Consider the following 27,274-nt stretch of genomic DNA (forward strand, 5'->3'; position numbering starts at 1 on the left):
CTTGATTTATAAATTATAAATTTTTGTAAATTTGGCATGTGAGTTTCTATTTGCACTTTTGCCCTGGGATAGACCAAATTTAAGACCTATCTTATTTTTCTTGCAATATACTTGAATAACATCAAAAAGAAGAGCTGACGATGTTAGGAACCATCTATGTTTAAACTGAAGTTGCTCTGATAATTTTCTATGAAGAAACATTATGAAAAATAATATGCAAAGCAAATTTATTCACATTGAAACATGCTGATATGTTTTGAAAGATTCTCTCTGGTACATTAATTTCTCTTTAAACTCCACATTTAAGTTACATTAAGAAGCTGAAATTAAGCTATAAAGATAACACTTATGGAGCCTTGAAATTGCTTTCTGAATTTTTTCCTCACAAATGTTATTCCCTGTCCCTTCCCTTCAAAAAACAAACAAATGCTTTTCTTACACATCATATCTGACATATATCTTTCAGGTTTGATTTAAACTTTAGAAGTATACATTTACCTATTTTTAAAATCATAATAAACAGCAAAACACATTTTAAAATCTCTAATCCAAATAGTCAACATAGTCTATATATGTTAACTTTTATTGCCAAATTTCATTCACTGCACTAAAAAAAAAATCATCTCATATTTCTGTACATATATTTGAACTTCAAGGTATTATTAATCAGGGGATTTTTAGCTCTGTAATGTTTTTTGAAAATTTAGGTCTGTATGTGTTTGCTTATGTGAGAGTTTAGAACTGCCCACTACTTATTTCTGAGTGAGGGCTTTCTTGATCACCAACGGTAATAAAGGAGTTCACCTTTCATCTCTATGCCTATTTAGATTTTAGGGGTAAATTAAAATAACTTTGTTGGTCTTATTTGATTAAATATTAAAAATATATAAAATTCATTTACAGTTATAGTATACCTCTTTTTTATTTCTTTTGTGTATTAATGTTTGATATGAAATTTCATTTGGAGAAAACGATTCTACTTATAAAAATAATTTTAAACAATTAATTTAGCAAAAATGATATTAAATGTTTGTGCAGTCCGTTAGCACTCTCCACTCAGATAATGGCAATGTACAGCCTCACAAATTTATTTTAAAAGTCAGTGTGTTTGACCATATTGTATTGAGGAAAGACAGATTATTCAGTCATAATTTTAATGTTTTTCTTCTTTTTCTTTAAATGCTTTTTGTTGCCAGCTCTCCTATCTAGTGTGATGAAGTTGGTGACTTGGGGAAGAGAGATGTGGGGCATAAGGAAGAGGGAGGGTAAGCATGGACAGAGAATGGTGGGCATGATTTATTTTGCAGTTTTCCCCCGAAGATTTGACTGTGCCCATCTCCTCATCCATGCCTGCAGTAGAGGAAGATAGTTGGGTCAAACCACGCACTGTCATATGCTGCTGGCTTCTGAGTAGCTGCCAATGGATGGTGTCCTCCCTGTCTCCCGTGCTTTTGTTCACATTGCCTGGACACACAAAAAGGGAGATCTGATAATAGCTCCCAGTTCAAATAGAAAATTAAGCTTTGGACCCCAAAGAACAGCTTATATCTACTAATAACCATAGCTTCTACAAAATACCTTTTACTCTCTAAATAACAAATATTTAAGATTCAGTAAGTAAAGAGTGTGCATACATTTATCAGGAAGATAGCATTTCTCTTTTGTTTTTTCCAAAATATTTAAGAATATCTATACTCTTAAACTTTTGGTTCTGTTGTCTTTTAAAAAGATATTAACTTTTATCTAATAATTTTCACCCATTTTTTTCTGTTCATAATTCCAAACTGACTAACTCACGTTATAATTATGGATACAATGAATACATTATACTATCTTTTGTTCCTATGCTGATAAGGTTTTTAAATTCGTTGTTTCTTTGTCCCTTTAAGTAAATGAAATGAATGAGTGAATGAAATTTCATCAATATCACTGATAAGCCTTTTTTTCTAGTTCTTCTAATAGAAACGTGCCAATTTCCAGATTTTTAAAATTTTTTTCACATATAATCACTATCATTATTAAATATATGTTAAATATGTACTGGAGATCTATATTTGTTAAAAACAAGTGATATTACTTTATGCAGTTCATTTCTACCTTTATCCACTTCTACTTTTCTTTGCTTCTAAAATTTTCTGATAAAGCATTGAATAACAGACATAATCCCTGCCTTCAAGGAGTTTACTAGTCAGTTAATGGTTTGAGGGAACAAATAGTGGTAGATACGTTTGTCAGTGCCTAATGCTTTGAATCCAGATATTCCAGATGGCGATTAGGCACTAGGCTAGTAGCCAATGGGAGAAGTTGTGTTTTTAGCAATTTGGGGAAAATAGCCTGTTAGGGAGAAGTGACAGGAATTTATTTCTCAAGGAAATCATGAAATAGTCTACCTTAGAATTTAAATAGGCTGATTCTGTGGAATTTCTCCGTCCCAGCACTGAAAAATACCAATTTAGGATATCTAAGTAAAATGGCTGTCTTCCTAAGAAGATACAATTATATCTAACTGTGGTGTAAAAGCCGTGTTGTCCAAATACGATCGTACTATTTTTCCTCAAATTAGCAACAATTAATTAGCTCAAGTTAAAGTATCTGTTCTTTATCATCCCATCAGACTTGTTTTGACCCCACACTGGACCATTCCAGCTCAACAGGAAGAATGCCTACTAATGAGCTGTCACCCCACTGCCTAGTAGAGCTTTGGTACACATGGTAAATTACAAGAAAAAAATACTGCTTAGTCTTGGCTAAGATAAATACAGTTCACGCTCAAGCGCATGTAGATATAGTACATCATACTCTTAATGCTTAGAAAGTATTCAATGAGCTATCTCTTAGGGGAAGTCCACGATTGAATGGTGAATGGTTCTAGCATTCTCACTATCACAATGCAAAATTATAGGAAAATCTCTCTGTGCGACTTAGTTCTTTTTTTCAAAAAAGGAAAAATATATATGTGTTTTGGCTGTCTTACAAAGATAGTGTTATGACTATATACGCAAATAAGAATATGTGATAGATGAATACTTATGTATTACATCTATGAAGTGTAGACTTTATATAAATTATACTATTCATCCTGTTCCTCTGTTTCTTTTCTCTTTCTCCCAGTTAATTAACAGACGTTTATGTGCCCCCTGTGCTATGAACTTGGAATCATTTTTTTCCCCTCTTCATTTTCACAACTGTTAGTTCAACTCAAGTTATTAAAATTATCACTACTAAATATTGATAACCTCATAACTGATACTCCTGTCTTTATTCTAGTTAAAAGCATTTATATATTGCTCTCAAACATTCAGTGGCTTTCTCTTGCCTACATATTAAATTTAAACTCTTTTGCCTATATTTCAAGATCTTCTATAAGATGAACTTAGCTTAAAAACCCAGTACTGTTTTATTCTTCCCAAAGTATGCATTCAGTTAGGTCATTGTCCTTTCTGCCATTTCCTCTCTACCACTCACTGTTCCATACCATCTTCTATAATTCCCTTTGCGACAGCTAACTCATTCCTGCTCCTGTGCCTTTCCTTTAAATTGTTTTCCCTTCCTAGCATGCCACCTCCTTTCTTAGATTCAGCTTAGCTGCATCTCTTCTATGAAAACATATCACAATGCACTGACTCATTTCCTTTTTCTCCACACCTTTAACAGTGGCATACAGTTATAGTATACTTAATAGTCTCAATGTTTTATGTTTATCAGTCTTCACTTAGAGTTGAAACTATATTTATACATGTTCTGAATCCTCCACTGTACCTAGCACAATCCAGAGTATATAGTAGGAGATCAGCACATATATATTACCTAGTTAGTTTCTTACTTGGTATAATTAATCCATTAATAATTGTAATTATTACTTATTGATCAAACACTCTTTACTATGTATTTTTCTGAGTGTTTTTTACACATTATGTGATTTATTTCTCACAGCAACCCTGTAAGGTCAGTTTTATTTACGCCTGAATTTGCAGATTAAGGAATTTGGTTCAGATTAATTGCCCAAGGTCACTAACTCAGAGCTGGGATTAGAATTGTGGTTTGCCTTACTTTTAACTGTTCCACTAGAAGTACAAACTATGATTGTTGAAGGAGCTTAAAATGCTAAAAAGACAAAAATGTGGATTTATGGAACAATTTGAGATAGAAGTGCGAGTTACTTATATGTATATATATAAACATACTTATGAACACATGAGCACCAAGACCCTAAGTAGTCAATGGATAGATTCCAACCTAATCATATGTGTAGGGATGGGGAAGAGAAAGGGAATAAGAATGTAACACTTTCAGTAATATAAAGAATAGAAAACCTAATGCTCTGTGGAGTTGGAGAGTTTTAGCGATCAAAACAAATCCCTAACACATTAGTTTCAAGATAAGAGTCGAGTTTTTTTGCAAGGCAAAAGAGTTATTGTGTTAGTCTGTTTAACCTCATGATGTGCATGCTCTCTTTAAGCTTTAGATTTTTATGTTTAGGATCTCTTGATTTGTTTCTGATGTTTAGAACAACTTAACTGTTTTTCATAAAAGTACATTTATCATAATAAACCTTATATTTCACTCTGGATTTTATCTTCCATCCTTTAAAGAAAAATGTTAGCTAGATTTTTGTTTAAAAATTTTTATTTATATATAATTATATATACATATGTAAATGAGTCATATGGTTCACAGGATGCTTGTTAATTCAGGTGGCTTTCCAATTCCCACTAGATTATCTATGACCCTTCCCTCTCAACAAGGTCAACCAGTGGTTCTTTGATTGTAGATCTCCCTCAGTACAGCCACCTATTATTATTCTTGAGTTTGCTTTAAGAACATGTAATAAATGAAATAAAATATTAATCATCTCTTAACTCCCTCATTTTAAATTCAGTCAACACACATCTTAATGGATAGACAAATGGACTTAATCTTTTGAAAGGTTTAATGAAAATAAGTCACAGCAGCAATTTTTGTTTTTTTGCAAGTTGCCCATTTATCCTATACAGCTAGGTATGCAAACCACTGTCAGCTTCTTTAAATCTACTGAAGTTTTCTTTTAACTTGTGAATGGCCAAATTATGGCCAGCAGTATTAAAAGTTCTGGTTTATACTTGTATTTTTAATAGTGGTTCTAATACTTCTTTAGAAGTTGTGAATCTGTCTATAGCGATTGATATTTAGGCATTGACTCACGTTTTATGAGTGATTGGTCCATCTATTTAGTTATCTAAGTAACACAAATAGTCAATAATTTTTTCAATATTATGAAATAGTTCTTTAATAACCAAATTTAAATTTTGAATAACTGTTTTGTTCAATTTTTCTTTTTACTTACAGATATTAAAATATCTCATGTCATCTTTAGTAGTTATGAAACAATATTATCTTCAGTGTGTACTAAACCAGTAATGTGTATTGCTATCCTCTAGGAATAATACTCACTGAAATCATTTTTAAAGACAAGGATATAATATACAACACAATATGAAATTTATGATATATAATATAGTTATCTAGCCAGTTTTCAAAAATACATATATTTTTAAAGGTTGGTATCAGTACATGTATTTTACTGGACATAATTTTAATTTGCAAAGTCATATCTTGGGATGTTGGTTATTTTCTTAATGACTTCATAAACAGTTCTGGATGATGACAGAAAAAAACTACTTTTTGAATTGCAGAATATAATTCATAGGCTTTTAACACAAGTTTGGGAAATGGATCAATTCTGATACTTAAAAAAATGATAAACTGCCAGTCATCATATTTGACATATCCTTTTACTCTTTATTTAATCCAAGACTTATGGATTAAATCTTATTCTTCTTTCTGATTGACTGGGATAAAAAATAATATAATTATTCCAATACACACAGAAAAAATTTGGGGGGAGGGACAATTATTATTGATAGTATAAATATGTTTCTCTGGTTTTTCATTCTTTGTCTGGAATGTATTTTGCATTAGTTCACATAAAAAGATATGCCATGATTTTTATCAATAATTTTAATGTGCTGTTTTCGTTTGGACCAAAGTATCTGTAAACTTTGAAAAATGTATATGTATTTTTATGTAAATATATGCCTGACTTCAGTTTTCATTATTTCTTTATAGAGAGACTCCACTTATCAGAGTCTCTGGCTTATCGTGAGCAGTTTTATCCTTTGAAATTTCTCTTTCAGAGAAAAATCAAGATAATTCAGAAAACCATTTTACAGTACTTTACCTTGAGAGATTTTTTTCTTTAGTATCAGTCTTTTTATTACAGAAGTACTAGCTTACATAGTAAAAGCTATCCATGGAATCTTAAGAAATGAGAAACAGGAAATTGGGTTGTGTAATATAAATAAATACATATATGTGTGTGTGTTTTTTTAAATAGTTGCTTTCCCATCTAGATTTTAAATTTTTTACAAACTGCTAAGTGGACATGAAAGAATATTAATCTAAATGTTTGATGTCACTATTTGAATCTATTGAATCTAAACAACCTCCTTGTTTTAGATACTATATCATATGACTATCATTATCAAAGTCAAATTTCCCTCTTATTAAATTGATTTGTTCAAGAATTTTTTATTGGTTATTTAATAATAGTTATTATGTGACGGCTTAGTGGAAGAGTGTGTGTTTAGACACACTAGTCCTCAAGATAATTTCAGGTTTGTCTGTGTTTACAGATCATGAAGTAAAGTGGACTTCTGGCAAGCATCCAGTTAATTTTTATCAGTGTAGGTAGACTGACCAGATAATGTTCTTCAGCTACTCTCCTTCCATTCCCTCAATGGTTTTTTGTATTTCTACACAACTACTGATCAGAAAAAATTATTACAGGTGCCCATTTAAACAAGTCACAGAAAGGAGATGAACAGGGCTTGAACCAATATGGATAGTAAGAAAATTATTTTGTGTATGAAGCTGCATTCTTTTGTAACACGGTGTGTAAAATTTATAATAGAGCAAAAACAGGTCTTGACCAAATAATATGAAATACTTTTCTTCCGTAGACATTGAGAAAGAGTAAATATGGATGACTGTTATTTGCTTTGGGTCCCTGGACATACTGAAGGTGAATCCCTTATATGTGGTATCTGTCACTTCTCCCCTGAGGAGTCATGAAAGTTAAGGTGACAGCTTCTTTTTTTAAATGTTCCAAGGCACTAAACAAAAATACCCATAAGAAAAATGCCACATCTGAATATAGATACTTTCTGAGAGGTGCATTTATTTTATTACTGATAGTCTTTTTTTCTCTCTGTCTCTCTTTGTCTTCTGTAGCAGTTATATGCTGCCCAGCTAGCTGCAATGCAGGTATCTCCAGGAGGAAAGCTCCCAGGCATACCCCAAGGCAACCTTGGTGCTGCTGTATCTCCTACCAGCATTCACACAGACAAGAGCACAAACAGCCCACCACCCAAAAGCAAGGTACCCTTTTGAAGAAACTGCATGTCTTGCCGTTTAGAGTTTTACTTTGCATTTAGCGATATTTACTGAATATATATTATGTGGCAGCAACTGGGCTAAACTCTGGGTTTTCACAGAGATAAGAGTCTAGTAGGATCAGTAAGGTGTGTGTGTAAATTTACATACATACATTTAGTCATTCGTTTATTCAACGAGTGTGTATTAATAGCTATAATAGGAAATGTGATTGATACAAAGATTTATAAGATAGGTATTCTGTACCCAAGTAACTTACCGTCTTATAAAATAGGTACCCACTCTATGATACAAAGCCTTATAAAGAGTTACAGATAAAGGGCATTGGAAGTTATTAGGACAAAGAGATTACCTTCAGTTAGAGATCCTGTGAAGCGTTTCCAAAAGAAGGGACAACTGAAATAGACCTTAAAATATGAGTACAATTAGGACATACAAAAAATGTTTTATTTAAATATCAATAACTGTTATAATGTGGTATAGATATAATTTTAGAGATAGCATTCATCCAATGAGATTATCATGTACAGGATATGAAGATAATAATAGTGTTAGAAGTAAGACTATTTAGAAATGGTTTTCTTTGGGGAACTAAGGAAACATTTCCTGAGAGAACATGGAAAAAGATCAGAGGAGTTTCAAATAATTGGTTTCTTGGCTTAGAAGAAGAGAAAAGCAGAAAAATTAATGTGAATTTTTCTTGTGTTTGTTAAGATTTTACTTAGATGATGATATATGAATATATTAGACTTTCTATGAAAGAAGGAAGAAGAGTAACCATAGAGTAGTCTTCCCTGAGGTTACTTGGGGAAATAATCACACATGTTTTCTGACTATTAGAAAATGTTAAGGAGAAAACTGACACAGTTAGTTTACCCCAAAATAACAATGTTTTGTCTTTTACTGAATTACCCAGAAAATTGCTTCTGGTCTTCATTTCATGAATGCCCTGTTGAATTGTCTGAAGAATTACAGGGTAAGAGTAGTCAAAGCAGGTGAAAAAAATACATAGAGAAAAAAATTAGAAAATATTGAAAGAGAAAAAAATCTGAGAATTTTTTTTAATCCTTTTCTACTGCCCTGGCAGATACCTTTCACAGTTAATTTATTAATCCAGAAAGTAAATTGGAAAAGAGAAGGAATTGGTTGGGAAAGTGCCCTCCAGCCTCCATCTTCTCAGAACTCGCAAGTTCTTTTCTACATTATTAAGAGATAAATACATTTGAATTTTAACTTAACCTGGACAAGGACCTTAGACAGTGATTCACCAGCAATATATGCAGATATGTAGTGCAAAATCTTGTACACACTACTGTGACATTAGGAAATATACATATGCCACTTTAAGGATCTCTTTCAGCTGTGTAATAGACCTTGCATGTTCTTTGCTTAATGTATACCCGAGACCTGGTCTGCTTTTCTTTATAATCACAGCAGAAGATACATTTTTAAAACCTGGTAATAATTATAACATTTATTAAATAAGATTTAACTTAAAGTAGTGATATTTTGGTGTCTCCATGGACCAGCAGTTTTAATGTTTTACATGTACAGGCTAACTTTGAGTAAAATAAATAGCTGTGGCAGCATAGTCATTGTCACACACAAATAACTCTCTGAGGTCATTCTCGGTTTTTTTCCTTGATTTATTAATGGGATTTCACATCATGTTTCATAATGATCCTTTACATTAGGACATTTCATTTTATGATTTTAGAGTATCCACTTCATTCATAAATGACTAATGGGTTTTTTTCCTTACCTCTAGAATAGCTTTTTATCATTAATATCTTCTCCCCAAATCACCTACTCAAATAATTGTGAAGCTTTTGATGTTATTCAGCCTCATCCATTTATGCACCTGTTTATTCATTCATATATTCAAATGTTTATTGAGCAGTTGCTACAATGATCCTTTCTTCGGTAACTGTGAACGATGACAAATGTAAAAGTGACTGAAGGTTTGCTTTGCCAAGTTTAGGACACTGCTTTATGAGCTATATGGTTCTAGACGTTCACAGAACCCCGTAGACTAGGTGCAAAGACTGATTCTTTCAGTAATGTTAAAATTCTGCCACATTCTATGGTTTCATGTACCTCTGTTTATTTAGTAGTAGTGAAAAAGTGGATTGTGTTTTATAGCTATGATTATACATTATTTACTAAATGTATTTATAGTTTATTTTTAAATTTCAGTTACTTTTTGAAAATGAGCTCTTGTGATTTTTCTATCACATAAGGTTTAAGAAAACTGTGGATGTTGTATTTCTTCTCGTCTGCAGTTATTGTAAAATACGTAAAAAGTTTAACCAAGAATTAAGTGCCTGTTTTTAAGTAACAACAAAGATTTAATAAAAATACATCCTTTCTTTGCTCAGTGTCCTCTAGCGTGCTGTCTACAACCACTCTTATTGTCAGAAAAGATGTCTTAAGTGTGCTTGTGTTTTAGCTCAGCAGTAAACTTTAGTGGGTTAAAAATAGCCAGACCAATAAATATTACTGCTGTCATATTAATGAAGAACAGGGCCAAAAAAATACAACCAACAGTAAATAGAGAGGACCCATTTCAATACGTGAATTCAGTTTCCTGTAACCTGGAATTGACATTTATACATAGCATAATAAACATTTTGACTTCATAAAGCTATTTTACTTATATAATAGCTATCATTTATTATTGTATTTATATTTTTAAACAATCAATTCTTAGTGTCCTGGAGGCATTTTCTGTGTGTTTTATTGGTAGATTTTCATGTCTCTCTTACTATAAAACAGAATTATTTTATCAAAGGCCTTTGTGTTGTTTGCATACCTACCTGGCATAAACCGAAGTGATGGTTTATGGTGAAAGTACATTGGTTGTTTGGAACAATGGAATCGTAAGCCACATCCAGGTGATGATGTAAGGAAAATGATCTTATGGGCAGCTGTCAAAAATCAACCATGTTCTCCGTGTTTTATTGCCTGCCCTTCTTCCTAGGTGTGCTTCTGCCTTTGACTCATAACTCTAGAGAAGGACAGAAACAAAACTTATTTGCAATTTGCAAAAAATGGAAGGGGGGAATCAAAAGGAGGGGCTCCAAAAGACTGTAAAATTGTACAGCATGAGTCCTCTGATGCATGCTGTTTTCAATCTGCTGTGTGCCAGTTGGAGGCTTGGGGAGTGTGTGCACTCACGAGAAAGGATAATGCTGAGAAATGATAGAGTGCCTGTGACCTCCAAGCTCAGCCTGGAAATCCAAGACATTGATTTCACTTAGCATTCCTGCTGAGAAATCTGGCGGAGTTCAGTTGTAATAAAAGAACAAGATTCTGTTCTAATGGTAATGGCGTATGACAGACATATCACTTTGTCTGTCCTCAGCACCAGAGAGAGGAGAATTGGAGAAAGGTCACCTGACCTGCCTGTGATGTCGTCGGAGTGCTGTACTGAGCTCTGAACTCCCGCCTCGGAACATAATTATTTATAATATTAAATGATAAAGAAACCTTTAGAGGACTCACAGTGAACCTCTAAAAACTGCACACGGGAATTATGTTCTGTAAATGTGAAAGCACAGAAAGGAATCTGGTCTCTTCAAAATCTGCATTGGAGAACATGGATAGTGTTGCTTGTTGAGTTCTACGTCCTTGAACTTATTGTTTGTGAACTGTTTTCATTAATTCCTGACATATTGTCATTAATTAACTTTCCTTTTTTTTATGCCTTGATTTTATTAGGCATAAGCCAAGAAAAGTTTTTTTTCATGGTCTAAATTGCTGAAGATTGGAAAATTAACACCATCAGCGGGTTTTTAAAATTTCTCAGGTGTTATATAAAATCTTTCTTAATACATGTACACTTGTCTCTTTAGCGATTATTTAACTTTTTCTCCTGTGGCTCCTACTCCAGGACTATTTTTTTCATTGACCAAGAAAAGAAAATATATTTAGTTTTTCAGAGTTATTCTCATAGTCCTCACAGCTGCATTTATGAGTAAATATTGGTAAAATACTTTGAATGAAAGTACGAAATCTAGAACTTTTGTGCACAAGAGATCTTGTTTAAAGGAAATTCCAAAAATAATTCTACTTCTCATATTAAGGAAAATTATTTAGTTAAGGTATTGGTTAGCAGTATTGGTCCTTGAATCTCATATACAATATTGCTGCTTCGAATCTGCTTGTTTTCCTTAATGAATGTTTAAATTAATTTGTTTACAGTTTAGTGTATTCAGTGACTTTCATTTTTGTACCATATATTTCTTTGTTTAAATGATTTTCCGCATTACTTGTTGCAGTCTTTTAAGAACCTAGATAGCCTTTGCTTCGTGGTAGTAATTTATCTCTTGATAACATTTGTTTTGTAAGAATAAGTTATTTCTTTAAAAAATAATAGAATCAATATTAGCCTTAAAATAGTTATCTGGAACGAAGAGTATTTTTACTTAGTTTCAGACACAACTCACACACTTTTTGGTAATGATTAGGCTTATAACTCCATGTTATCGAGAAATCCTCATATGTCGTACATGTGCTAACCATCTGAACTTCACATTTTAAGTGTTTTGCCTTGGCCAAAGTAGCCACCTCTTGGGAAAATTCTAAGAGCAACTTGTAAATACTATTAAATGTCTCTTGGTATTTGATGAAAACTTATATATTGCCTACAGCAGCCAAGAGGAGTTAGTTTGAAAAGCTGATGACAAGAGAGAATTCCTGGGTGCTTTTCTTTTAACCTTGCCATGACCCTAGTCATACCCCTGGTCACAGTTGTGTCTCTATCAATGACAGGAGCACAGAGATTGTCTGAATCAATTTTTTTGTTGTTCTTTTCAAATACTTCTGGCAGTGATGTTCCCATTTGCTCAGCAGTAGCACCTGAGAGTTATGACAAGGAAAAGAAATATTTTTCCAACAAGCCAGAAACAACCCTAGCCAGCTGACCAAACACAATCAGATTCTTTCAGCTGCAATATCCTTATAAACATTGCTTCAATTTCAGAAGCAAGAAGTGGAACTGTATTGTTAACTGATCTTCTTTTATAGGCACAGTAATGGAGATCTTTTCTGATTTGGTAGCCATATATTTCTGTTAATAACCTTAGATTTCTATTAGGGCACCTATTTTTTGCTGTAATGGTACCAATCACATAGTTTCATGCTATCAAGTAAGCATTGTATCAATACACACTGATCTGCAGGGTAGAATTTTGTAGTTTAATACTCTGAGTCACAGACTGTGGTACACATACTCACAAGATTGGTTACCAATACACTGTGAGTATGAGAAATCAGAAGATAATCATGATTCATCCGAATTGAAAATTAGTTCTAACAGGAGATTTGGGAAACAGAGCTTTTTTGCTAACTTTAAGATAGTCATCTGTAATGCCAATTGGGGGGAAAGACTGAGTAAAAAAATGCACAAACACAGTGTAACCACAACCAAGTCTAACCACTACCAAGACTAATTAGAAAAACACAATTTTTAATATTTGACAAAAACATTCTTTCAAGATAAAGTACAAGACATCAAAGTGATTTTGTAAATTTTAATTGGACCAGGAAGTGCTAAGGCTTCCACAGGAGTATTTCCACGATGAAAAGTTCGAAAAGCATTGCTCAGTATAGCTAAAACTTAATTTAGTATTTTTCACATTTTATCGGGCCATGAAAAGTTTTTAGTAGTAGTAATTGCTAGAGATGTAATTTCCAATATGTAAAAAGCTCCTCGGAAACTACTATTTGACTTATTCTTAGAGATTTTCAGGTCAAGATCTCAAATAATCATTACTCACCACACAGGGCTAGAACTGGTCTCTGAGTGTAGCATCTCTAAGTAATCCACGTGCTTAAATACTGTTAATAAAAGAGGAGCTGCCCTTCATCTATATACATAAGATCAAATAAAATCACTGATTTGTCTTGAAACTGTTGGACCTGGTGCTTTTGTAGATTTCATTTCTCCTAAAACTTCAAAATAGAAAGGGATATTAGCCTCAGCTAATTATAACCACGTTCAAATTGGCCATTTTCTTTTCTTCTGCTTTAAACACTGCTGGCATATCAATTAAGTGCTAGAATCTCCCTAATACCTTGCTCTGTACAGCTGCTTTGTGCTTTGCTGAATAGCTGTTGAACACTCCTCTCTCCCCTGTATTTCAGTATCTGTGAAATAACTGTCTGTGAGCCTTTGAGATGTGATATGGATGTGTCATACTCAAGAGGTGAATTCATTTGAGAACAATCACCCCATAGGGTTAAACTGTAAATGTGGCCCATTATCATTATCATCACTTCCTGGGTGGGACATATTTACAGTGGATAGAACATAGTCTCCCTGTCATTTTAAATAAAATAGTTTTCTTTTCGTGGTCCCATGTTGCTAAACTGAAATATATTAAATGAAGTGTTATCAACAGAACCCCTGTGATGAGCCTTCTCCTCTCTATTTCATCTGTATTCAGTTGACAGGAATCTCAAACAGCTAGGTACTTAAACAGAGGCTTTTCTGAGAACAATGGTATTAAATATCCAAGTAGGTCATTTGGTGATATATTCTTATGACTCAGGAAGAGGGGGGTTGGCCACATTTGTAACATAAAAGCAATAAAAATTATAAAACAAAGAGATAGACTAGTTATAATCTTGGCATTTAAGAAAAGAAAAATATACAGAGGAATTTAGGTAGTGTCCTTTGAATTCAACTGGCCTGGCCTCTGTTCTCCAGTTTACTGCTTTTGTTTTGACAGGAACCTGTCTTGAACACAGCAGCCAGCTCTGATGAGCCATGTCAAAGCTTTTTTTTTTTTTTTTTTGTGAGGAGGATCGGCTCTGAGCTAACATCTGCCAATCCTCCTCTTTTTTTTCTTGCTGAGGAAGACTGGCCCTGGGCTAACATCCATGCCTATCTTCCTCCACTTTATATGGAACACTGCCGCAGCATGGTTTGATAAGTGGTGCGTCAGTGCGCGCCCAGGATCTGAACTGAGAAACCCCAGGCCGCTGCAGGGGAGCGCGCGCACTTAACCGCTTGTGCCACCAGGCCGGCCCCTCAAAGCTTTTTAATAACGCAAACCATGGGGAAAGCAAGAGGATGTTGAGTATGTGCAGACACAGGAAGATCCACAGAATCACATTTTTTAAGTGAAAGTTGCTCTCTAAAATAGGTCCACCCCAAAGCCGATTCACTGTCCCAAAAACTGTGTGTTTAAAGCATTTTAATTTTAAAACCAGGCGGTTAAAATAGGGAAGAAAAACAAGAACAACATGAAAGGATGTTCCTGTAGAGGAGGAGTATCTAGTACAGCCTCAATGAGCATCATGGCTAAACATGGTAAGTCATTACTGCGTCAGAGACTAAGAAACCAAAAGTACACTTCTGTAGTTATCTTTCCTTTTAGGAAATCATTTATAATTTTGGCTTCCTAAAGCATTCTTCAAATCAATTAAAATTCTTTATTTTCTATCCTAAATTATTGATCCATGCTTCATTTGAGCTATTGATTATTGACCCCTTTCATCCCTTTTGCCCTCACCTATATTGGAACTGGAACTCTTTGAATAGAGAAGTGAGAAGTGAAACCATGGAGGACTACCCTAAACCTCAGATTTGATTCTCTCTCTTTCTTTAATTAAATATTTGCTGCTTATACATTATTTCCTATTCATAAAACAGGAAGAATTTTAATGATCTCTTTCAGAGATACCCCAGTGTATAGATTTGTTTCTAAAATTACAAGTACTAATGTCTTATTTAGGTTGATGGGAAATAGTATATATGCATATTTATTTGTTAGATTTGATCAACGGATTTCCTCTAGAGAGAACAAAGCATTCTACTAATATTTTAAAATGCTACACAAATGGAGAATGGATAAAAAACAATACAGTAATTTAGCAGATGTAGATGTAAGTCAAAAAAATAAAGAGATGAACATTCTAAGCTGAAGACAGACAAGTTCAAAACCTAAAGTATTCAAAAGTTTCATTTATTTAAAAAAATGTACCAGATATTTTGTTTATAGAATTATGGAAGCTTAAGTAAGAAGGAAACTCAGAAGGTATTCAGTCCAACACACAATAACCCAGTCACGAGTCACTTTGCCTCTGCCTGGTCTCTTACAATGACAGGGAGCCCACCCCTCCATGAAATGGCATTATTGTATTCTGAGTAACTCGTAATATCACAATATTCTTATTTAAATAGAACTGTAATCAACTTTCCAGGATTTCAAGTGTGGTTCCACTGAATGACAATTGTATTTGCTAGTACTCTTTCAGTTGCAACTGATAGAAAACCCAACTGATGCTGGATTAAACAAAAAGAAAATGTATTCACTCACATTTTTAAAAAAATTATTCTGAATTCTAAGGTGTGGCTTAATCAGGAACTCAAACAATATCACATGGAATTGGTTTCTATTTCTTAACTCTGTTCTTTTCTCATTCTTGGAAGGACTCAAGGACTTTCAGTTTTTAGTGTTCTATAGCACCCTATGCTTACATCTACCATTCGTTGATTCAACAAATCTTAATTTATGCCTAGCATGTACCAAGTTGAGTTCAAGGCAGTAGAACTACAGCTACTATAGCTAAGAACAAAACAGTTTGTCCTCTTGAGATTTTGCAGTCTAAGGGAAAGAGAGAAAATATGAGAAATTAAATAAATAGATAATTTCATATATTGGTAAGTGCTATGAAAATAATAAAACATGGTAAAAGAGAGTGCCTGGGGACAAATGAGGAGGTCTTCTTGAGACAGAGCTATCAGGGAAGCCCTCTCTGAGACCTAAATCATGAAAAGGAAAGTACTGTAGAGTAGGAAGAAATTTTCCTCTACCCTTCTAGGTTCTTCTGGCTGGTCTAAGAATTAAATTGACGTAAGACAGAATAACAGGAGAAAATCAAATGAAGTTTAATAACATGTATACATGGGAGAAACCCAGGAAAACTAACTTGCCACAATGGCCCAAGCCACCACCTTAAAGACCATCTTCAGCTAAAGACAAAAGAGGATGTGGGGGGTAGTGGTTTGGGACTTCAAAGGGGAGGGAGGCAATTCACATTCAGATGGAAAAGCAAATGTTTAGTAAACAAATGTTTGCCATGCTATGCAGGGACAATGGGACATGGAGAGGACTTTGATCAAATGGGCCTTACTAGGTTCCTCCCTGTCTATCACACCTAGTTCATATTATACTATAGTTATCTATGCTGATAGCTCCTTCCTGGAACAGGCTTCTATCTTAAATTCTTTTAAGCAGTTAGGGGGAAGGTCAAAGTTTCTTCCTGAGTCTTTTGTTCTTAAAAATCATCAGACCAAAGTAATCCTCAAGTTAAAGAGACACATTTTTGGATGGCAAATTCTGCTCCCTACAGTACCAGAAAGGTCTGAGGAAAACATATTCTAAACAGGAGGAACAGTAATTGCAGACCCTGATATGTGAGTGAAATTAACAAATTCAAGGTTTAGAAAATAGGCTGGGATAGCTGAAATGCAGTGAACGTGAGGGAGAATGATAAGAAATGAGGTTGGGAAGGAGAAAGACCAGATCATGTAGGACTTTTTCATGTTAAGGAGTTTGAATTAGATTTTAAGTGCATTCATTTTTAGAGAGAAATGATATATTTTCCATTTGTCATACCACTCATTAAACTGTTGCAATTACCTACTCATTGTCTTCCTTTCTTTGAGGAAAAAGAATTTTTTTTTCTTTTATCCCTTGGACCAATTGATTAATATGTTAAGCTTCTCTATAGTACTTTCCTAGAAACACTCTGGAATTTGAGACCTAATGAAATATCCTGGACCTTGCCATTGGAGAGAGAAGACAATTTAATTCAACAAATGTCTATTAATTGCCTGTGATATGTCAGTCAGAGTCCTAGGACCTGAGGATACTGGTGAACAGTATAGACAGGTCTGTGCCCTCATGGAGCATGGAGTATGTAGTGAGGGATATGGTGAGGGATATGGGCAGAAAGAGACATCATATACAGCCTGCTAAGGGCAGTAAGTGCGTGCTGGGAGTGTGAATTTAACCGAGAATATTTCCTGGGTTTTCTTCAGATTCACTTACTTTATCAGGGTTTTTTCATTAGTAATATAAGAAAACACACACAACTGATAGTACCTGTCACCACCTGTATGAAGCAAATTACAAGCTTGTGTTTTTGGAGTGATATTTTGGTACTAACACTAACATATGAGTATTGATTTAAATGTAATCACCTGAAAAAATTATAAATTGCTATTTACTAGTGCTCATAAGAGTTTTGGAACTCTTTTTTTAATTTATGTATTTTGAACAGGTTAACAAGCCACATAAACAGACTCTAATTTCTAATTAATGTGATGTTTGCTTTTGATATTTGTTTTTTTTAATTTTTGATTTTTACCCAAAACTTTATAACCCAGTGTGATTTCAGCAGATCTGCCAAATGCAGCAGACTTTTAGCTATCTTAAAAAAAAAAAATCAGTGAAAAATATGCTATAATCTCAAAACAACTACAACAGAGTAGTTTTTAAATTATGAATAATATCCTGAATTGAGTATTTTTGAGAGGACAACTTTCTTTCAAAATCTCTCTCTCTCTCCCTCCCTCCCTCTTTGTCTCCTTTCCTCCATCCCTCCCTTGCCCTCCTCCCCTCCTTCCCTTCCTTCAGTTATAAGCTTTATTAAAGTCACACTTCTTGTCATATAAATATGCAGTGCCACCCATTTAAAAAAAACTTCTATAAAATTTCTGTTACACTTCTGTAAGTAATGTGATTATTTTCTTGGTAAAAAAAAATCATCGTATGATTTATTTAAACATGTGCATTCATAATGCACTTAAAATTCTTTTTATTTTACTGATATTGAGATTATATACAAAGTTCTACTGATATATCTATTTTATTGTATTATATTCTATAAAGTGAGATTCTTTTTTAGTTATACCTATTTTCACATTTTCTCATGCACATACAATATGGAAGTTGTATTAATTGCATAGTTAACCTAAGGAGAAATAGAGACTATTTTAATCCAGAGCCTGTCCACAAAGTTATAAGATAATGAAGTTCTCCCTCATCATTCATGTATTTCTCATTACTTCTAATAATCAAGTTAAAAACAGTCATTCTTAATTATGGTTTTTTAAACAAAGACCAGAAATTATATGACTTGATTAGTATTAAATGTGAAAAAAAAGTCTTTACTAGATGCACAGTGAGTGGTGTCGTTCACATTGACTGTAAATTATTGTTTAGAGTCTGCTTAATACGATCAGAAGAATTTGCAAGCACATATTCCTTATCTCATGTATCTTAAAGTTTGAGAACTTAGGATACACAGAATAGCATTCAAACATAGAGTAGCTCTCTTTTTTTTTTGGAAATAGGGAACAATTTTATAACTCTTACTTGAAAATATATTTGAAATTTTTTCTATACTGAAATAAGAATTTTGCTCGTGGTAATTTTAATCTTATAAATATTAGATTTGAAAAGTGCATTCTTAATGGCTCAGAGTATTGAATATTGCTAAGAATTTGTTTAACAGAGTGCTACTTGGAAATCAGCATGCCTACGAATGCAAGTGGCTAACTATCATGAACAGCTAGCAATTGCCCTTAGCTGAATCCTGAAGTGCCCTAAGGTGTTCATGGGAAGAATATGCCCCTTTCCTAGTCCTAGACCTTCTTGTAGATAATATAATTGGATGCTTCTTAGAATTACACACTCCCCCTTGTGAGCTGCAGGACTTTCAATTGCAATATCCCACAACTTTTAGCACTGTACTTCCAACTATGGACTAGCTGATTCCACTGGGTGACTTTTTCAGAACCCAACAGCTTAAAAAAAATATCCTTTATGATTTTGGTTTTTCAAAAGGATAAAGATGAGATCTCTAAATTTAGACAAAATGAAGACCAGAATTTTCATTTTATAGGTTTTACATTACCAAAATAATGTGAAGGAAAAAATGTATACTCAAATAGATAAAAATTCATTTTCCCCAAATTGTTGGCCAATACCAGAAAAGACTAAGAACCTTACATTTTCGTAAAACCACAAAATATTTTTTATTAAAGCTCTGTTGTAGTTCTTTGCAAAACCAATTATCAGTATTGAGATTCTGTATGAGACTTTCATTTAAATTAGGCCTTTCAATAACCAAGGAATCTTATTTTTTCTAGTTTATTATATAATTTGAGCTGTTATGGTTTGTTGTGCAATTTTGATGACTTTTGGCAGCGTAGATATTTCATAAATAGGAGAAAAAGAAATTGAGACCAAAAATGGAAAGGACTAAATACTGCAAAAAATTTTCTCTTGTGGTATTTCCAGTAGCACTTAAAATAACATAAGAAAAAAATACTGGTTGTGAAGTATGTATAAAAGCATTATGACAGCAATAGGAATGTCCTTAAATAAGTACAGATTTGTGTTTTCTATACTTCTCTATGCAACTCTTTTGAGGATCAGAGTTTCATTTTAAGTCAGCAGGAGCTCTATATTCAGGTCAACCCTATATAAATACAGGGCAAGACAAGAATTTTGGGTCAAATGATGGAATTTTTAGTGCTAATTTTCATGTAAACAGGGCTGTCATTTATCTAAAAAATGATGGTTGTGATCCAATTTTAAGGGAACCTCTGGGTAATTTTTGTTTGATTTGGTTTTTCTTGTTTTTTTCTATTAGCATTCACAGAGTTGCAGGGAACTAGAATTCTGATCTGTTATACCTGCAACTATAATTTATGGACTTGCAACAAATTAAGTGAAGGAAAGATTAATTCCGTTAGATTGATCATGTTAGAAACACTTCCTTTATCCATTGAATTTTAAGTGGCTGGCCCATAATATACACTCAATAAATATTTACTAGATTAAATATTTATATTGTACAACTTGTTCTTAATAATGTGAATTTAAACTTTATCACTGTGATATAGTTTTTACTGTATATTTATTGTTGCAGTTACTTTTTTTGTATGTCTGTATAAGGATTTTTTTTTAATTGAGTGATATGTTTTTTAGCTATTGCCAGGTGAACTTTTGGACCTTTGATGTAATCATATTATTTTCTAGAATTCTGGGCATATAAAATACAACATTGAGAATTTCATGAGACAAAATAAATATTAAAAAAAAGTTATAAAATATTCTTTCAAAATATACTTGAATCCTGTTTTAAAAAACCAGATCCGCTTAAAATGCACAGGTAATAAAATATAATTTATCCTAAGTGAGATATCTTCTACTGGGAAAAGAGACATGAGAATGTCTTCCTTTGGAAAGAGACATGTTCCAAGCAATAGAGATACATTTTGCTTAAAACAAAGCTGTATGTTTCTTCACTGGTTTATATAATTTTTTAAAAATCACGTAATGACTAAGTTATTCATAAATGAGGTCTCTAGAGACCCTTTTAGAAGATGTCAAACAACACTTATTGGGGCCTAGTCAGTAAACCTTTTGGGCACCTATAATACGCTGAACACTGTGGTAGAATAAAAGAGAACAATAATTAACACCCTGTACAGTGCAATGGGAAAGACAAAGTAACAATTAAAATACTATAGACTAAGTACTGGTCCAATAATAATATGGAAGTAAGGAAAAAGTTCTCAGCACAACCTGGGGAGAAATAGGACAAGGAAAGACTTCCAAAAGATGTGTCATTTAGGTTGTTGAAGGAAAACAAAACAGCCTGTGCAAAGACATGTAGGAATGAAAGAGTAGAGTGTTGGATTTCATCTGAATTTTAAAGAAAGAAATAAGGTAACTCTAGAACTTTGGGAGTGAACCTTAGAAGAATGAAAATGTAAAGATAAAAGTCTCTAAAGAATGAAGTCTAACCTCCTTACCCTGGCATTCTGTGATCTAGCCCCACCTACATAACTAGCCTATCTGTGATCTAGCCCCACCTACCTAACTAGCCTAATTTATTACTTCTGTCTTTCTCCCAATCCCAGCAATTTGTGGTCCAGATGGAATCACTTCCTCATGTATGATGTTATTTCAACTCTTTTTGCCTATGTTTGTGCCACTCTACCTCTCTGGATTGTGTTTTCCCTTTTCATCCCACTTTTCCCTTTTGCCTTGAACCTGCTAATAAGATCTATCTCGACTATCACCTCTATGCAGAATTGGCTATTCCATCATATGTGACCCCACTGCACAGATACATACTCTTTGTGTAGTATCATAGCACCCTTATAACACTTGAGTGCACTTGTCTTCCCTTTTATGACTTTGTGTTCCTTGAGGGTAGGGATTATATCTCATTCATCCTTAGCACCAAGCATAATATTTGACATGTAATCGTTGGTCTAGTGCTGCTAAAAGAATAAACAAACAAATAAGCAAATCATCTGTGGAAATAAGCCAAGATATTGTGATCAAACTTATGACTAGGTTTGGGACCCGTTAGGTGGAAGCATCAAAGATCAACGGCTTGATAGGAGGATAGTCTGAATGCAGCATGAGCAGAATACCATTGTACTGAAGTGAAACAATCAAAGCTGCTGTACTGTGTAGAAAGACCATGTGCACAGAAAAGTTATGGAACCTGAAAGTAAGTTTTGTCATTGTTTATCCTGCAGTCTAGGTGAGATACTCTGGATTTGGGAATTATGAGCATTCCAATCATTGGAGAGATGTTGTTTGTAGTGAAACGTGCGTAATTTACCAGTCCTTACTATGGTCTGAATGAAGTACTCACTATTTACTTCTTTTTGCCCTGACTCTAATTGTGAAATGTGCTTTTGCAGATATCTTGAAATTAGGAGAAGAGTACCTTAAAAATCTCAGCAGTATTCTGGTGAGGTATGAATTAATTAATTGGCATTCTGGCTTATACAGTAGCCTCGTGAGTTTGTTTATTATAAATACATCTTCAAGTGAATGGCCTCCCGTATAAATGCTGAAGAATTAAGTAGATGCTAAAATGAAAGGCACAGGCTTATACTAATATTGGCTATTTTTGTTATATTGTTTAATTGACAGTTCAAATAAAATTTTAGGAGGGAAATTTTGTTTTCCTCTCTTAGTTTTTGTAAGATTATCTTTCTTCTTCTCTTTTATGCCAAACAATATAGCTCAAATACGGTGAGAAATATCCCAACTATACACAGTCACATATATGTTTATACTATATATGTTATATATAAACATATGTATATTCCATCCCCTTACTACAAGAATCAAGAATGCAGATTCATTTTATTTGACAATCTAATGACCCAAAGCAACATTCAAAATAAGGTCAAATACAAGGTAAATGCACTCATTCTTTCTCCTTAGGTCAGTTTAAAAGATAGGATCAAAACTCTTATGTAATGATATCATTATAGTTGCTATATAAAATATTTTGTGCTGTCCAGACTGTGAAATGTATTATTCTTTTAATGTTATAGGTTGGGAAAAATTAAACATGAGGCATTACAGCTGAATTTCACTATACATTAATTATTTTTAATTGACTATTTCTTAAATGAATATCTGATAAATCAGTCTTGCAATTCCTCGTGCTTCATGGCGTGCTTAAGTCAATACAGACACCTAAGAAGCATTATGCCATGAGAGCTTTAATACCAAATTTGAGATCATTATAATTAAAATCAGACTCTTACCTGATACTCAATTCTAAGCCTTTCCATCTTTATTGAATTTTCTTTGGCCTATACCTTGAATTTAATATTATAACAACAATAGGCAGAATATATAATCAAGCTAAGCATCTTTAATATGTTGAGAAAAAAGCATTTTATCTCCAGGGCGCAACATACAAACTGGCCTTAACTGACATTCTATATAAATAGTCATCACCCCTTAGAATTCTTTAAAGACATCAGTTTCCTTCTGGTCACTGCCATGAAGATAAAGAATGCCTTAATGACTCTATTGAGGTTATCATTAAAATAAAAGGAGATTTGCAGACATCAGCTGTAAATCACTATAAAATGGCCTATGGGTAACCTTTGACGCAACTCATTTGAAATAAACCTGGGATGGATTCATAGCCTTTAGTCAAGCCAGTAGGTGGGCTAACGGTCTTTTCCATCCTCTCCTTCATTTCTTGCAATATTAGTTCCTCTCTAAATGACTGGACAACATTTGGATAAATGTAAATTGACGTGTGTTTTATGTTGAAACAAAATAAGTCCATTCAAATAATAGTGTTGAGGATGTTTATGACATTTGCTTGAAATATTTCCTCTTTTGGTATATACTTGAGATATATGAATACATTTGGAATTTACTTGTAGCTAGTTTGTTAAAATATTTCATGATCTGGTATTATAAACATTTTGCAAGAGTCCAGACTAATATTACCCAAATTGAGCTCTACAATGGTCCCTATCATAATGGGGTGTAAAAATTTGTTCAGAATTAAGAAGAAATTACAAGATTTCAAGTGTTAGTCTGATTTTTCGAAGAAATTATTTCTTAACAATCCTTTTCTCTGTTGACATTTAGATGATAGAGAGGCAGCTCTGAAAAGTTGCACAGAACTACACCCTAATAACTTGGTTCAAGTCCCAGGCTTACTAAAGTTATGACTATTGGCAAATCCTTGAATACCTCTAACCTCAGTTTCTTTATCTGTGAAGTGGGATTGGTGATAACTCACATTCTTGCTGTGAGACTAAAATAAGACAAAATATATGAGAATGCTTTGTAACTTGTAAGGTAAAATGTAGATGTCAGGGAATTAAGTGACTACTATTACTAAATCAGCATAAAAAATGAACAGATATAAAAATATTCATATTATTAAAAAATTATTAGTATTTAGGTTACTAAACTAATTAAATGTATTTTTCTGTGTTTTGTAATATTTAACTGACTCCCCAATATATAACAAATAGTGTATAGGGCTATAAGCATTTATTTCTTCTTTGAAAACTAACTCTCTTCATGACAAATTTGCATTACAAAATCAGCATTTCTTCTAGAGTAAGGAGAAGTTCCCAGGTAAAAATTGCATAATTTCTTTATTCAGTTAGACATCTATAACTTTTCTTTTATTCACTCTCTAATAGTTTATTATGAGAGAAGGAGAAGGGAAAAAACACTTTGTCAATCATAATTGGAAAATAATTGCTTTTGATGAATATCTTTGGGAAAGGAAAATAATCTTTTTTTTTTTTTTAATATTACCATTTATTTATTTATTTATTTATTTATTTATTTATTTATTTATTGGTGAGGAAGATTAGCCCTGAGCTAACATCTGTTGCCAGTCTTCCTCTTTTTGCTGAGGAAGATTGGCCCTGAGCTAACATCTGTGCCCATCTTCCTCTATTTTATATGTGGGATGCCTCCACAGCATGGCTTGACGAGTGATGCGTTGGTCTGCGCCAGGGGTCTGAACCTGCGAACCCCAGGCCACCGAAGTGGAGTACGTGAACTTAACCACTATGCCACCAGGCCAGCCCCAGGAAAATAATCTTTAGTTCTACTAAAAATCATCTAATCCCAAATAGCAAATTTTATAGGACTTAATGTTCCAGGAGCTCATGCTCTTGATACCTTTTTGTGTTTTCAGACTTTTCAGAAAAAGTGATGTGAGGATCCACAGAATAAGGAAATTATAACCTTATGAAAAGTTCTGAAAATTGCATTTAAATATCTAAGATCCAAAATCCAAATCTCAGTCCTAGACTATGATTAAACTGCATTTGTGACAAAGAATTCAGTCTAAATAATCCAGACTAAATGAAATACAATTTTCTTCAAAATAACTTCCTTCATGACACTCTTTTAATCACAATGATATTTTTTAAGTATTAAAATTTCCTAGCAATTACATAGCCTTACACTGTTCTGTCATTTAGTGTCTGTATATTGCTTCACCAACTGGAATATAAATTCCTTCTCTCTCATGACTAGCACTGTTGAGAATAATGCCTAAAAGATGCTTGTGGAACAAATTAAAGAATAAACCTACCAAGTGAGAAAAAAAAGTGAGACCAGGGCAGATGGGATAACTCTTCTAATTCTATATTCAGAAAGGAAAATCGCTAATACTGCTCTTAATCTGAAGGGTGAGAATCAATCTGGGTTAAGCAAGTGGGAGTGAGAGAAGTGAGTTTTGCATTTAAATTTTACTTTTACTTATCTTTGGACTTTTTACCCTTTGTCTTCAATGACTGCTCCTCTTTCCCTGTCTGCCATGAATGCAGTGAAAAGAGTCGTAGTTTGGATGTACTGAACTAGTAAATTTTCAAGTTAAATTAATAGAAAGCCTGTCGCTAAGGAGTTCCTGACAATGGCTCTGTTAGCTGACATTTCTAAGTAGAAAGCAGTGAGTCCTAAAGATGTCAAACCTTCAACTCTTAAGGGGGAAAGCAAGAAGAAAGGAGCAAAGCTCTGAAGACTGTGAAGAACTATGAAACTCAGGTGGCGAGAATTCGTTTGAAGAGATTTAAATGTGGAGGGTTACATTATGGTAGTGCAAATGCTCCTGCTTTGTTATTCACTAGTCAAAGTGACATTTGTATTGTATGTAGATGTAAAGAATTTTAAAAACACTTTATGAAAAAGCAATAAAAGAACTTAGAATTTATCAAGAGTTAGTCATTGATTAATCTCAACTATCCGTGTAATTAACATTTAGTAGTTAATATTTAGTATTCTGTCTATTCAAGGCATATGTGGGTGATAAAAACAATATACTAATGCCTACCCTCTAGAAAGGGTGAGAGTACTCAAATCATCTGTAAAAATCCCTTTAAAGAGTAAAATCTTAAACTATTTAAAATCTGATTATTTTGCCATCAACAATTCAGGAAAACAATTATGAAATAAAATGAAATACAGTGGTATGATTGATATAGTGAGTAATAATAGGGTATTGCCTTAGTCTTCCCTAACCTTATTGCTTTGTGTCTCATTCGCCTTCAAATCTATTACACATGTGCATGAGCACGCACACACACGCGTGTCCATCCTTCTCCAAGGTTCCATGCCTTAGACAATTTGGCCCTTGCTCAAGTCTCCCAAATATACACCAATGCACCAGTTGGCTATTATAACATCATTAGTCATTAAATAGTCAGTCATAGTGGGTTCACCAGACTTTTGGGATTTGTGCCCATTAGAACCTGTACATCATGTATGTAGGCTTAGAAATGAAGTTTTTGGATTTAAAGCTAGTATTAAATGACTTATCTATGATTGTGCCCTCTATTTCTTCTCCCCCTTTCTCCCAAATTCGCTATCTAAAGATGATCTATCTGCTGATAACCGGAACAAACTTTTCCTAGGATCTAGAAAAACTTCAATCCCTAAAAGAACCATAGATATTTTTTGAAAAGGAATATTTTTAGCCCTCTGAGGATCTTCCAAAGTATTTTTTGATTTTGTTTTGTTTCGTTTCAGGATGAACTCATTCTTTTAATATTTTCGTGAGTGTTTCCCCCCCTTGAATAGTAGGCTTCCATGTGATATATTTAACTCTACCTTAGAGTCCACAGTTGTTTGTATTGGTGGTGTTTATATTGTTCTGCTGTCTTTTTAATATTAATTTCTTTTCGGGATCCAGGTAGAGAGGTTGTGTGCTCATTTTGTACATTCAGGTACAGGTAGAAGTGCCGTCCCCAGCACGGAGTTGGTAGTCGAATTTGATCAGTGTAGTTTCTGTTTTCTTAGAGTTTATTTTGTAAAGCTGTATTGTTCTAAGAGCTCTTGCTTTATTTTTTTGTGAATCCATTCCAGCATTTGATAATTTTGTAGTTCTTGATTAATGTTTTCCCATTCTTCAAGTGGAACTAACAGGAAAGTAACAATGACAAATGCTTTTTAGGTATGAATTTTAGGACTGATCAGGTGGTGCCAAGAAAAGATTATATTCTTCTTGT

General features: G+C 33.5%; 1 protein-coding gene across 2 annotated transcripts in view; it reads left to right on the forward strand.

The window, feature by feature from the left end:
• The window catches only part of SOX5 (SRY-box transcription factor 5), a 402,681-nt gene that overhangs the window by 323,646 nt on the left and 51,761 nt on the right, over positions 1-27,274 (forward strand). For both annotated transcript variants that reach the window (XM_058558649.1, XM_058558648.1), the window contains exon 9: positions 7,270-7,416. In XM_058558649.1, coding sequence (XP_058414632.1) covers positions 7,270-7,416 — 147 coding nt within the window. The remainder of the gene's footprint in view (positions 1-7,269; positions 7,417-27,274) is intronic.

This window comes from Diceros bicornis, chromosome 17 (genome assembly GCF_020826845.1).
Source record: "Diceros bicornis minor isolate mBicDic1 chromosome 17, mDicBic1.mat.cur, whole genome shotgun sequence".
Lineage (NCBI taxonomy): Eukaryota > Metazoa > Chordata > Mammalia > Perissodactyla > Rhinocerotidae > Diceros > Diceros bicornis.